General features: G+C 46.1%; 1 protein-coding gene across 3 annotated transcripts in view; it reads left to right on the plus strand.

The window, feature by feature from the left end:
• Window positions 1-323: 323 nt before the first annotated feature.
• Window positions 324-15,045, plus strand: part of nfic (nuclear factor I/C) — a 57,694-nt gene continuing 42,972 nt past the window's right edge. Inside the window, exon 1 of one of the 3 annotated variants that reach the window (XM_061737417.1) lies at window positions 324-541. In XM_061737417.1, the coding sequence (XP_061593401.1) occupies window positions 539-541 (3 nt within the window). In that variant the 5' untranslated portion in view covers window positions 324-538. Of the gene's footprint in view, window positions 542-1,863; window positions 1,935-7,269; window positions 7,663-15,045 lie in introns of those variants that run through there. The other 2 variants (XM_061737418.1, XM_061737416.1) reach the window with 2 other exon arrangements.

Below are 15,045 nucleotides of genomic sequence, written 5' to 3' on the forward strand. Positions count from 1 at the left end.
GAAATTGTACTTCGACATTAATCTCAACATTTCGATTTTTTTCCCGAAATTGTAGCTACTTCGACATTAATCTCAACATTTCGACTTTTTTCTCGAAATTGTACTTCGACATTATTCTCAACATTTCGAATTTTTTCTCGACATTTCAAACTTTTTTCTCGAAGTGCATAATGAAAAAAAAAATGTTCCTCCTCTAAAATATAATTTCTATTTTTCTCCGGCCCTCATAACCTAACATACAAATCTAGCTCCATAGAGATGGAGAGGAAAGAGATAAGGTGCAGGAAGATCTACTTTGTTGTGCCGCAGCCTGGAGGAGGAGGAGCGCGGCCCCGCCGCCGCTGCGCGGCCCCGCTCCCTCGCTCCGCAGCCCCGAGCTCCGCCTGACGCGGGACGTGAGTGTCTCTCGCACCGCGGGCTTCTCCCCGCACCCGCAGGGCGCTGAGACGCGGACATGGACGCGGACTGCTGGCGCAGGATGGGCAGGCACTGAGGCCGGCGCCCCCCCTCCCTCCCCCGGTGGCGGTTCCGCGTCGACATGGTAGGACCGCCGCGGTGCGGGCAGGGTGCTGTTCTGGACTAAAAACAGACGCAGTGCGAGGCTGATGTGGACCGGGCTGCGCAGCTGAAAGTGGAGCAGAGTTGCATCAATCCTCCCACCTCCACCAGCCTCGCCACTATCAGTGTAGTTTATCACAGTTAATCCAGCAGCCGCTCTTTAATTCGGCCGTCACGTGATGCGTTTCAACAAACCTCCGTGGTTATAATGTGAACTTTTACAGCCGGCTCGCCCTCTCGTCCAGCTGGCTCTTCCGTCCGACGGACCCTCGAAGGCGGAAGCCATCAGCGCGAAGCGGTTGTTAAAGTTGACATTATATTACTATCAAACTCTTTTTTTACGTTCAAATATATGCCGAATTTCCCAAAACGGTCCAAAACATGCGAGGACTGCGTGTCACACGACAGACGACAAGTGTGTTGGTTAGAAACTTAAAGACATGTTAAAGTCCCGGAGATGCCGGCGGAGCTCTGAGCGGCGGCCGGTGTGCTGCAGACCGGGGCGGGCTGGCGGCCGCGGGCTGCACCGCTGCAGAGGGGCTTCCGCCGGAGGAGCGGGCCGGGGGTCTGGGGGGGGGGCACTGGACGCCGGGGAGCTCTGGGCTCGGGAAGGGGACGGGGGAAAGGCCCGGACCTGCCCAGGCGGGACGGCGAGAGGCCGGGTTCAAGTTCAGCTCGAGCCGGCTCCCCTCTCCTCTTTCCTCCTTTTCTCTTCCTCTCCTCCTTCCTCCTCCCTCCTCCTCTCTCCTTCTCTTTTCTCTTCCTCTCCTCCTTCCCCCTCCCTCCTCCTCTCTCCTCCTCTTTTCTCTTCCTATCCTCCCTCCTCCTCTTCCTCCTCCCCTTCCTCTCCTCCTCCTCCTCTCCTCTCGCCCCTCCCCTCCTTCTCCTCTCTCCTGTCTCCTCCTCTTGCTCCTCATTTCTCCTCCTCCTCCTCTTCCTCCTCATTTCTCTCTTCCTCTTCCTCCTCCTCTTTTCTCCTCCTCTCCTCTCCTCCTTCTCCTCCCCTCCTCCCTCCTCCTCTCCTCCCTCCTCCTCCTCTCCCGGTGTGTGGAAGACTGGCCCGGTTGTTTATGTTAGTCAGCAGAAAATGGCTGCAGTTTTCTCCAGCGGGCTGAGTGAGGATGCCGGGCCGACCGAGGGCCGACCGAGGGCCGACCGAGGGCCGACCGAGGGCCGACCGAGGGCCGACCGAGGGCCGACCGAGGGCCGACAGAGGGCCTCCTCCTCCCGGCCCGGAGCAGCCGGACCGCTGCAGGGGGAACCGCTGGAGGAGGTGGTTCTGGACCGTGGTTCTGGGTCCCGTTCTGGACCGCGACTGAAGTCTCACACTTTTGAGACAGTTTTATTTGCTGGACCTTAGTTTGCACAGTAGAGTGGTGAGGTTCAAACCCTTTAAAACCAGAAATGTTATGTATTTACAGAATAAAAGGGCCTGTTTTTAGTGTAATAATGTTGCAGAGGGGGCAGCTTGGTGGTTAGCACTGTTGCCTCACAGCAAGAAGGTTCCCGGTTCAACTCCCTGGCCCGGCAGGGTCTTTCTGTGTGGAGTTTGCATGTTCTCCCCGTGCTTGCGTGGGTTCCCTCCGGTTACTCCGGCTTCCTCCCACAGTCCAACATGCATAGAAGGTTAATTGGTGATTCTAAATTGCCCGTAGGTGAGAGTGTGTCTGTGTATCTGTCAGTACGTTTCCATGCAGCAAAGAGATGTGATTTCTGATGGTATCAGATAAACATCCAGAACCCAATCACTTGTCTGAGTTTACATGCTTTTCACAGAATGGGATAAATGTCCAGAGCATGGCTGACTCCGTGACGCTGTGTGGCGCTGTAACCATGGTAACCATGGTAACCATTTCAACAAAGAGCCACTTCAGGTTGACGGTTGTTTTGTTTGGCGCCAATGTTACGCCTTCCGTATATTTTTCCACTTTATTTTGATCTGCTCCGGTGTCCTGAACACGCGCCGTCTCCTTTCACTTCCGGGTGAAGCCCCAGAGGAAATTCTCCAGCAGCGCAGACTGCAATATCCGATGTCTCCGTATACATGACGTTAACATTCCAACTGTAAACGGGTTATCTAGGTGTTGCTATCCGATTATTAAATGTCCGATATAGGTCCGAAGTAGATCGGATTGAGGTGTTTACATGCAGTTTAAAAGTCCAACTCGCAGCACGGTGGCTTAGTGGTTAGCACTGTTGCCTCACAGCAAGAAGGTCCCCGGTTCGACTCCCTTTCTGTGTGGAGTTTGCATGTTCTCCCCGTACTTACGTGGGTTTCCTCCGGGTATTCCGGTTTCCTCCCACAGTCCAAAAACATGCATGCTAGGTTAATTGGTGATTCTAAATTGCCCGTAGGTGTGAGTGTGAGTGTGTCTGGTTGTTTGTCTGTATATGTGGCCCTGTGATGGACTGGTGACCTGTCCAGGGTGTAACTCCTGCCTCTCGCCTGAAAATAGCAGGGATAGGCTCCAGCAGACCCCTCTGCAAAGGATATAGCGGGTATAGATAATGGATGGATAGATGTTGCAGAGGCCAAGCACATCCAAGCAAACGGTTGTCCCATCAGTAACTCAGAAGAAGGTGCAGTTCCTCCCCTGGCCACCGGGGGATGTCTCCGGGAGCAGCGCCTCCTCCGTTAAAATGTCCAAGTTTTACAGCAGAAATAAACATATTTACAGTCTGGTTTTAAAAACGGATTAGTCTCTATAGCTAGATTTCACACCCATGGTACCTGTGCTGGGGGTGGACTCTTTCTACCAAATCAGGCAAAAGTTCTATAAAGCTGCCCGTGTTTCATGTGTGTGGACTTTTTTTTTTTTTTTTTTAAAGATTTTTTTGGGCTCTAGTGGCCCTTTATTGGAGATGCAGACTGGAAAGGGGTAGAGAGAGAGAACAGGGGAGACATGCAGCAAAGGTGCGCGGGCTGGATTCGAACCCGCGACCGCTGCAGGAGGACTGTAGCCTCAGTATATGAGCCGCCGCTTAACCCACTGCGCCACCGAGCGGCCCAAGGGTGTGTGGACTTTTAATGGCGCGTCCATTCCTGTAGTGGTACATGTCCCAGCTCTGCTGCCTGGGACTGCTCCGCTCAGACACAACTGACACGCTTACGCCAGGGTCTGCTCCTATAAACTAGCTCATTTGAAGCTCATTTGTGGGCGTTGTGCTTATCAGAACAACATCAATGGTGGGAAAAGCTTCCCTCCACCCCTCTCTACTTTAAAGAAGCTGTTGAAAACTAGGGATGCCCCGATACCATTTTTTTCACACCGAATACGAGTATTTTAATTTGTGTACTTACCGATACGATACTTCAACCACATATATATTGTTTTTCGGCACTACCTTGTTCTCTATAGCTGATATAACATGAATTACTCCTATTTGGGATCAATAAAGTTCTTATTTTTGCCATCTGAGAAAATGAAACATATTATATTTGGTGCCTAAGGGGGGCCCGGCTTGCACGTGCTGCAGCCGGATCCAGAGCAGCCTCCGGTTACAGTCGCCTCTGCTTTTACAGGCTTTACGCTGTTTTTCAGGGCGACTGTTGAGACTTCAGAAAGTTCGTATCAAATATAGTCAAGTGTGTGAAACAAAGACCTACTGCAGTTGTACACGGTGAGTGTGTGCACCAGCAAATAAAACTTTACAAACTTTGTGTTATTGTTTTTAGCTTTAGCGCTGCTATTTATACGAGCTGTTTGTTGGGTTTGATTTATTTATCTGATCGATAAAAAAGCCATCACTGTCCTTCCGTACGGACTGATAATTTATCGGTCCAGTTGATATTGTGCGTTCCCAATTTTGTATCCGAGCAACAGGGTTTCTGAATGAACGAATAAATAGATGGACCTAGCATCTATATTGGTATTTCCGGCAGAAGGTTGCGTCTGATTGGCCAAATATTTTACGGACATTTAAAGTGTGGCTGCTTGGAAGCATAACTGGCAACCGTTCGTTGTTTTTGCGACACTGATATTGCGGTGTTGATATTGGGATGGTGATAAATGTTCAATGTTATGTGCAGCCTTAATTTGGATAATTGCTACTGGTGGCTCCGGGAGATTCCTGGGAGTTGGACGGATAAGAGGCAGCCGAAGTGTTGAGTTTTTAAAAGATGTTCCCAAATGTGCCACATGATTGCAATAAAAGCCTTTATTCTAGTAAAGAAAAGTAGGAGGATCTCCTATGATTGCTTGGCGTTGCCATGGTGACTCACTGTAACAGAGCTCCATCAATGTGAGGATGTCTAGTTGTATTGGCATTGGGGAACCTTCAGGGCCTTTACGCCTTCAGAGAAGGAATAATAATAGAGGAATAATGGATAGATTTTCTCTCATCCATGTTTTAAAATTAAGTTTACTGTCAAGTTCAGTGAAAACCTGTTATCACTTATGTTAATGTGTCTCTATTAAGGCCCGGTTAGCTGCTCATTCATTGGTCAGGACTTCACCAATCCCGGGGAAGGCCAAGCTGTGTGTTTTGGTGTGGAGAGTGACGGGCAAATCGACCTATCACGGTTTGATTTCAAGTGGGCGGGAATAAAACCAAAGATCGTAGGCCTTCATGAAGTCCCAACATCAAATCTCTGCAGAGTGGTGAGAGACGGTTGAGAGACGGAGTTAAATGTCGGAAGATACTGTTGTACTGTTGTACAACATGCTGTACACAGATGTACTGTTGCTTTTTTCCGCTATGATTTCTTTTCTCTGTGATGAGAGTATAGCTGAGTATAGTATAGAGTATAGCACAATTCAACACAAGGTAATTCAAAGTGCTTTACATCAACATTAAAAGAGGCTAGACACAATTAAACAGTAAATAACAAATAAAATGATAAGAGGTAAAACAATAAAAGCACAAGTTGATAAAAAGTAAGGGCAGTAGAGTACAGCAGGTCCACATCTCATTCTTACAATGGCAAGAATTACGTTTCTATACGGTCAAAACGTACAAAGACCGGGTCAAATACAGTATTACAAAAGTAATCTGTAACAATTGGTACGGGGAATCAAACCAATATGACAATTCTATGCCACGATGCCCGTTTCCAGGTCTTATTTCACACAACTGAGGAAAATTACATTCCTATGCGATCAAAACGTACAAAGACCGGGTCAAATACAGTATTACAAAAGTAATCTTTAACAATTGGTGCAGATGCTGGGTCGTAGATGCTCCCAGCGCAGATTGTCATCCCTGTCCCATGTGACCAGGGATTTCTCCAGGTCCTCTCAAACCTTTTGGCAGTAGCATGTACGGTAGATGACAACATTTGCCAAGTATTCACTGTTTCACATATTGATTTGAAATTACAAGAGAAAGTCCAATGTTTTCCCATGTTTTAATCAGAGTGTGCAGCCCATTGGGACTGTGAAAGGCCTGGTCGGTGCTCCGTATGAAGCCTTTTTTTTTTGTATGAAGCTTTATTTCAATTTCAGAAAATACAATAACATTAAAATAAATGGCAGACATCATTCAAAAATATAAAAACACAAACATACATAGGCATCATCATAGTCCAAAAAATATAAAATTATTCTCTTCACAAAAAAAACTACAATAAAGTGCAAGTAGTTCGTGACATTAACAATTCCACTAAACATAATAGGAAGGCAATACATTCAGATATCAGTAAACATTTCTTTTATGAGGTTGACAGTGGTATTACATTTCTTGTTATTAATCAATTGTCTCAAAATACAATTTGAAATCAACTTTAAATGGAACTAAGGATGGACAGGATTTGGAGAATTTTGCCTTATGAATGTGAAACTTAGCAATAATGACCAATTGTTGAATTTTGTAATTTTGGTTTTCGTAATATAGTAAGATATCTTTAGCTTATAATTTAATTACATTTTTAGTTTGTCAAAAAATTCTTCAAATTTTTTCCAGAAACTTAAAGTATGTTCACATTCATAAAACATATGATGGTCTCTTCGTCATGTTTACAAAATAGACATCTGCTATCATGTCTACAAATTTGGATATACAGGACTGTCTCAGAAAATTAGAATATTGTGATAAAGTTCTTTATTTTCTGTAATGCAATTTAAAAAAAAAAAAAAAAAAAAAAAAGTCATACATTCTGGATTCATTACAAATCAACTGAAATATTGCAAGCCTTTTATTATTTTAATATTGCTGATTATGGCTTACAGTTTAAGATTAAGATTCCCAGAATATTCTAATTTTTGAGATAGGATATTTGAGTTTTCTTAAGCTGTAAGCCATGATCAGCAATATTAAATTAATAAAAGGCTTGCAATATTTCAGTTGATTTGTAATGAATCCAGAATGTATGACATTTTTGTTTTTGTAATTACATTACAGAAAATCACAATATTCTAATTTTCTGAGACAGTCCTGTAAGTTGGTTGGGCTCCGTGTGATCCCTGATTTATGGTCCCGCGTTAAATCGACGCCGTAGCCTACGGCGTACGGTGCGCGTCGCCGCGTACCCTACGCCGTTGGCTCTGCGTTGGTGTAACGCGGAACCATAAATCAGCCTGCAGGATGGAAGGTGCTGGTCCCGCCGGCTGATGTGATGTACCCCGGCCGGTGTGAAGTGCCCGGCGTCCCGCCGGCCGATGTGATGTGTGCCGGGATGTGAGCGGCTCAGCCTGCAGCTTTAAGCTGCTGCTCTGGGATGGGCTCAATTCATAACGTCATTTCAGCTCTCTTCTTTTATTCCTCGCCCCCTCATCTTCCTCCCTCTGGAAATGACACAGTCCTCCTCCCGTGCTGCGTTTACACCCCCCGGCCATATTCCCCGAAGAGGGGATTATTTCCAACTTTTTCCGCGTATGTCATCCTGCGGAGGAGGCTTCTCCGTGGCCGGGCCAGAACTTTCCCCGGCGTGAGGCGCCGCGGCGGGACCGTCCGGACCGGCCCGAGCTCCATGACTTCTTGCGAGGAAACGCTGCGTTTTTCCAGCCGGAGGAGGTTCCGCTTCAGCCGGATCCCGGCGGACACGTGGACGCCGCGGCCGCGGCTGACGAGGCAGCCTCGACGGGGGCTTTTTACCCGACGGAACAGCCCGCTGAGATCCAGCTCCCGCCGGGGAAAATGATGTTTTCTCCCCTTTCTCTGTCCCAGGTAAAAAGTGCTGCGCCGCCGCAGCGCGCATGCGCACACCCACTCTTCTGAGTCTTTGAAAAAGCAGAAAATAAAAACAAACGCGATGAGTTGATTTCTAGATCTTTACTTCAGTGACCGTGAACATGAAAGCGTATTTCAATCACTCGAAGAAAAACTAGTACCCTCTTTTTTTTTTTAAATTGATTTTTTTTTTCTTCTTTTAACTCTTTCCTAACTAAACTTCTTTTTTAAATGACTGGTAGAAAAGGACATGCGTCTCGTAAATTTGCTCTCCCATCATAATAAAGGTGATGCATATGAAATAACAGGATATGTGTGAACTTGGGTGCACATTTTAAGGAACAATTGGCGCTTTTTCCACTAGCACCTACTCGACTCGGCCTGGTTTCTTTTCCACTACAACTCAGCACCTGGAGCAGAAGTAGGAGGTTGGAGTGAAGCTGCTGGGACGTATTTGATTGTGTGATCTAAACCAAGAAGACAACAACACTAAAGATGTAGAACCTGGAGGAGATGATAGATGTGCTGCTGGGTCTGTGGCTTGTGTTCCATATCAAGTAAAAAAATGAGAGTGAGAGAAGCTTCAAGCGGCTACGCTTTTTTTTTGGTTTGTTTGTCTCTGCGCTGCTGAAAAGTCAGCTGGATCCGTGAGCAGCTATGAAGTGACAGAGTTCCTGGTAGATCTGGTTGTTCCTTATCTCCGTCTAGATCTTTTTAATTCTCTCCTCAGCACCAGGTTTATGAACATCTGACCCTCAGAGTTGGATCATGAAACAGACTTTTGCTGCCGTTGCTGGTTGAATAAAATGAACAAGAATGCGTCAGAGTCTCTTTCTCTGATTTCCTCCTCCTGACTCAGACGTCTGACTCCAACCCCCCGACCAATCAGTGGTCTGTAGTGTGATGATGTCAGATACAGCCGACTCAGCAGCTTAGAACCTCGGCAGAATAGTTACAGAAAAGTATCCACTCGGCCCTAGTGGAAAAGAACCAAATCGAGGTGAGTCGAGTCGAGTCGGGCTGAGTAGGAACTAGTGGAAAAGCGCCAAATATCTAAAGTCTCCCACCGGAGGAACGCCTCTGCTGAGGAGCCCCGCGGCCGCGCGCCCCACCGCCAAGTTTCTGGGCAAGACTGGTGAAGTTGAGTTTAAAAATGGGTACAATTCTCTGTGCCGAGCAGAGCGCTACAGACGCAGCGTTGGGGTGGAGAGTTCTGACAGAGACGCACAGGGAAGGTCAAAAGAGTTGCAGGGTGTTTTTGTTTTGTGTTGGAATGACGGAGGAAGGGTAGTAGAGGGGGCCTGGAGTTCTGCCTGTGGGCAGCAGGGAGGTGGGCATTAGCAGCCACTGCAGGGTTTCAGGTGGAAGAGGGACTGCATCCAGGATTTGCCCTGAGCAAATTTTAATTTAACATATTTGAACCATTTTTCAGACAATAAAATAACTGAAAAAAATCTTTAAAAAGGTTCAAATATGTTATTTTGTTACTTGAAAAATTTTAAATATGTTTATGTAAAATATGCTTTGTTGATGAGAAAATATGTTTCTCTATTTTTATTATTTTTGTGAGGGGGATATACAGTATATTGTTTTCGGCACTACCTTGTTCTCTATAGCTGATATAACATTAATTACTCCTATGTGGGATCAATAAAGTTCTTATTTTTGCCATCTGAGAAAATTAAATATATTATATTTGGTGCCTAACTGTTTCCCAAGTATATTAGTGCGTTTGAATGAAAAAATGAGACGTAAAACGTACATTTCTTTGTAGAGAGGCGCTTTATGAAAATAAGTCCATTTACTTGTATTAGTTTACAGCGCAGTCTTGAACATCCAATATGGCGGAGACGTTGACGTATCGCAGCAGAACTCGATGGGGCGTCTACGTATATATATGTCTATGGGCTCAACTGCCTTGCTAGTTGGATGACAAACAGGAAGTGAGTTTCGGTGCAGTTCCCCTACTGGGGGCTGGCGCCAGAAGTCACTCCATCTTTATTGAGCTGTAAATAACTTTGCACAGTCATTTGTATTTTGAAAATTATACCGCTTGTGGTTCTTGTAGTTGTACTAAGAGTCTGCTGTGACTGGTTTTAGCTCGGCCTACAAGGGCTTGGAGGTAAATACCTCCCCTTTGAAGGCCGCTAGCCAGGTGTAACCAGAGGACGCCCGCTGGACTGCCTTTCGCTCGTTGGCTTCTACCTCTTGCACTGGGTCCTCTGGTTCAGTGAGTTACGTCTGGGATTATTTCCGGACCCTTCCAGGGTGACCATATGGAAGTGTCGTTGGTCTCGTGGGCTCTGAGAGCAGCGTTGCCAGAACTGAACTGAGACGTAGTGGAGGTCTGCTGGGGCCATCCGTTAGCCGGGGAGACTGTCGGCCCCCCAGCCCCAAGCCACAGCTTTTACCAGCAGAGCTTCTCATTTCAACTCTGGGTGCACTTGTTTTGGATGTGGTTTCATTACCAGCATTTGAAATGAGGATATTTGGAAACATTTGATGAGAATGAATGTAAAATATTGTCAATGAGCATTGTGGGTTAGCAGGCCACTCTGTAAAAAGCTGAATTGATTTGGGCATGTTCCAGCTGGCTTCTAGGCCTCTTCGTTCCACCCATTTGCTACTACTATTACTAAATTACTGTCATTTAGCAGATGCTTTTATCCAAAGCAACTTACATCTGAGACACACACCATGGAGCAATTATGGTTAGGGCCTTGCTCAGGGGCCCCAGGTGGGTCATCTTGGTTGCCAGAGACCTCCAGACCCGAGCCCACCTCTGTAGCCACTAGACTACCACCCCCATTCATGATGTATGAGGAAAAAAAGGCCTCAAAAAGCTCTTTTAAGAAAACATTGAGTTTGTCCAGATCTTCCTGTACAGTTGAAGGCCCTGAGCCTCTTCTTGTTGCCATGGTGATGGATGGGTTTATAGAGGAGGTGAGGGGAGGTCACACAGTCTTCAGTTCAGTTCATTTCAGTAATACTTATTATATAATAATAATATAATAGTAAATATACCTCCATAATCCAGTTCCTTCATATCTCTCAGACATCTTGTTAGTTAATACACCCTCCTACACACTCAGATTCAATTTCAATTCAATTCAATTTTATTTATATAGTGTCTATTACAACATAAGTTGTCTCTAGGATCTTTCCAGAGACCCAGAACATAAACTCCGAGCAATTATTACATAAATATTACATATTATAACATTATATTATAACAGTGGCAGGTAAAAACTCCCCTAGTGGGAGAAAAACCTTAAGGGGGCGAATATACTTGCTGTTCAGAACGCGTACACATCATGTACGGTACATGTCAGGTATCCTGCGTTCATTTGACGCGTCGACAGGCACGTTCTCCAAAAGACACTGAACACGTAGCGACCTGCAGTTCTGGCCGCTAGCGGCGCTGGTCCAGGTCAGATACCAGCTGACCACAGTGACTGGACTCGTGTTTGAAAACTTGCGGACTGTTTTGAAGAGGAGCTGAGCAGCTGTTCTCCTCACATTTATGATGTGACATTGCCGCTGCACAGAGACAAACATCAGAACAGCGGCGGCAGATCAACACAGACTACGTTTACATGCAGTCAAAATTCAGGTTATTGCTAATATTCCGGTTACTGAAACATTCGGAATATTCTGTTTACATGGTAATTAATCATTTGGGATATCTGGATCAAACCAGCGACGCACGGAGAACATCATGACGCAATTCCCGTCATTTTTCGCTTCCTCTTCCTGTATTTAAATTCAAAACAAATGCTGCTTCGTTCAACTTTTCGCTCACCTTCTTTTAAATCTTCCATACCGGTACTTTCTACCGCCTACAAATGCAGAGATGTTCATATCCTTCATTACATTTATGAAGTGATTAGTCTCCTCCTCACTCCAAAAGTGTGGCCTGGTCTTGCGTTTCTCCGTGCTCATATTCAGGTTTTTAAAAACCCGAATATGAGCAAATTTGGGTTATTCAAAGGGGTTATTGGTGTTTACATGGCCGTGCAAATTCAGGTTATTGCCAATATTCGGGTTTTAAAAGGGTTATTGATGCATGGAAACACAGTCACAGTCCTGGTGCAGATAGAGTCGTGCTCGTTATGTCTGTGCGCGTGGGAAGATGCAGCGGTGGGGAGTTTTACCCACCGATCAATCGTCTGAGCTCGATACAGAGGTTCTGCAGTCATGGCTCGACCAACACCGACTCTGCTCCAGATATTTCAGTAAATGAATCTCCTGACGACATGCGCGTGCACGCTCCACCTGGCCGCTGCAGCTCGTCCCCGTCGGGTAGCAGGAGGACAGCCAGCTCTCTGCTGCGGTCTCAGACTCGCCGTGTCTGGTTTGAGCTAAATCAACAGGACGATCCCATGTAGCGAGTCGTCAAACGAAGTGGAGGACATGCAGAAATATTTCCGCTGTTTCTCATCATCAGTTGCTGGATCGGCAGGACTTGGAGCTCTCCATTCTCCCAACGGCTCTGGTTGAACAGCCCGACAAACCATCTCCGATCGCGCTGTTTTCTTTACCGAGATCACAAGAAAAGCAGAGCAGTGATCTCCTCTTCATTTGTGTTCCTGTCTTGTTTATTTATCTTTATTCCACCAGGTGGTTTATTATACTACTACCAAATATTTTATTACTTTTCTAACTCTGGCTCGGCTCATTGCCCCCAGTCGGTTACCGCCGGTACGACGCGCTCTCCTCGCGTGCTACGTTGCAGTTGGTTGTGAACGCGAACGGACGGACGGACGGTTTGTCGGGCTGTTCGCAAACGAAGGCTCAAACAGCAAGTATATCCGCCCCATGACCCCGAGCAATTATTACATAAACATAACATAAACACTGGCAGGTAAAAACTCCCCTAGTGGGAGAAAAAAGGTAAGCCAAACAGTGGCAAGAAAACTCCCCTTTAAGCCTGAATTAAGGTTCTGCATCAAACCAACGCAGAGCACACGCCGTCACCGTGACGCCGTCATGAAACCTTCTGACTTCTCCGTCACTCCATTTCTCCGCGGTGCAGTACCCCCCGTGACCGCTAATTCGCGATCTTTTCCTGAATGGTTTATCTGACTTTTTCCGGTCACAGTGAATCAAAGAGATAAGGACAACTATTGTGCAAAAAAACAAAACAAAAAAAATCACACATACACGAAGAAAAGGGCGCAGAAAGTTCACGACTGCTTCAAACCGGAAACCGGAAATGCGTTGATACCAAGTGAACCAATCACAGCCCTCTCGGTCTGCGTTCGGTCTGCGTCGCCTTGACGCGTAGTTACAATTTTCGGGAGGTGCACGTCAGTGACGGCGTCAGTGACGGCGTGTGGTCTGCGTCGACGCGAACACACGCCCTAGGCACGGCGTCGTTTTGATGCAGAACCAGAACTCAAGCTTTAGAAGGGAAGAAACCTGGACCAGGACCTGGATCATAAGGTGGGGGAAACCTGGACCAGGACCTGGATCATAAGGGGGGGGAAACCTGGACCAGGACCTGGATCATAAGGGGGGGGGAAACCTGGACCAGGACCTGGATCATAAGGGGGAACCCTCCTGCTGAAGATCAGCTGGATAGAGCAGGAAAAGAGAAGACAGACACAATGGCTAACTGGTGCACTAGAGGGATGACTTTATAAACAGATGTAGACAGCAGACGCTGAGGTGGTCTGTCTACACAGACAGGTGGAAGCAGCAGTGGGATAATCAGAGGGGGGACTGCAGGTCATGCAGCTCCTGAAGCTCCGGCCTGCAAACATACCTATTCAGACGATATCAAATCTTGTAGTTTCTGTTCAGAGGAGGCCTCTGCGCCCAGAGATGTCCACAGTATCCCGCACAAGTTTAACATATAACGGATAACTAAATCCTGTGTAAAGTTTTAGAGATGGATTTATGACTGTAGCTCTGTATCGTCCTGTTGACAAGGGTTTCCATGGTAACCCTTGTCCTAACACCAGATTGTCCTATACCGCAATTTTTGGAATGTGATGAAATGTAAAAATGGATGTTTATTAAAAATGAATCTTGGGTTTATGGCATACGGACAGAAACACTAGTAGATCAAGATGTTGATCTTAAAGATTTTAGACCTCCAGCCTGCTGAGGTGTTGGCTGCCGACAAGAAACGTGCCATTTTATGCAGAGCCGGACTGACGTGTTGCATGGTCATTAACACAGGCTGAACCTAAACCAGCGTTGGTATCATCATGTGTCTGAAAGAGCAGAGTTGAGCCACTGGGTTCTGCCTGGGAGCTTTTATATGCTAGAACCACATACAGAGGAAAGAAAAGGTACACGAGTCCTTGGAATTAGACGTTTTTTCTGCATTAATTTGCCTTAAAATGTGAGATGATGTGATGTGATTTTCAACTGTGTCACAACTGACCAGCAAAACGCGCTGGATCTGCTTGAACAAGTTTTATCACTTCTGTGCTATTTATTGAACACACTCTTCAAATGTCCAATGAAAAAAAAAAAACAAACCAACATCCTGCATGCCAGAAGTTAATCAAAGAGCACGTTGCTCACTCATGGCACTAATGGCCAAAGGTTCTGTGTACTGATGAAGGTACACTGTGTCTTGGAGCAAAAATGGCAACAACAAAACGTAGTCCTAGTGTTGAAGCACGGTGGAAGGAGCATCATCATGTGGGCTTGTTTTCCTGCCTCAGGATCTGGATCTGTTTTTAAAATGATGGATGGGTAAATGAAGTCCCTGGTTGAGCAGACTCTCCCCCAGGATGATGTCAGGACTGTCCATCAGCTGAATCTGGGTAGAGGTTGGGTGATGCAGCAGGACAGTGGCCCTAAACCTGGAGGCAGATCCACCTAAGAATGGCTTCGGAATAAGTAAATCCACCTTCAGAGTCCAACGCTCAGGAGAACCATCCACCGGAGACTTCCTACAGATGGCTCTGACCCAGAAACCCTCCTGAACCCTGAGCAGCTTGATCCAGACGTGCTGGAACATCTGGTGGATGTCACTGCTCCTGGAGGAGCTTCAACCATCTTTTTAACCCAGTGGTTCGCTTACCTTTTATTCCAGCAACCAGAATGATTGGTTAATGATTGATTGGTTAATCTGTGTGTTCAATGAAGATGCAAGAAGTAGCTTGTGTTTCATCACTTAAGTGTATTGTGTTTTTCTGTTATTGGGATTGAAATCAGATCGGGTCACTTTTGGTGGCAAATGAATACAAAAACCAGCTAATTCCAAAGTTTTCAAACTTTCTTGTGAGCCAGTTTTTTTCTTTTAATCAGTTCATCAAAGAGAAAATAAATTAACTCAGGTGGAATCTGCAAACTTCATATATAAGAACTGCTTTAATTCTTGATTTAGATTCAACAAGGCTGCCTGTTTGTTTTGTGTCA

Source organism: Cololabis saira, chromosome 13 (assembly GCF_033807715.1).
Source record: "Cololabis saira isolate AMF1-May2022 chromosome 13, fColSai1.1, whole genome shotgun sequence".
In the NCBI taxonomy this organism is placed as follows: domain Eukaryota; kingdom Metazoa; phylum Chordata; class Actinopteri; order Beloniformes; family Belonidae; genus Cololabis; species Cololabis saira.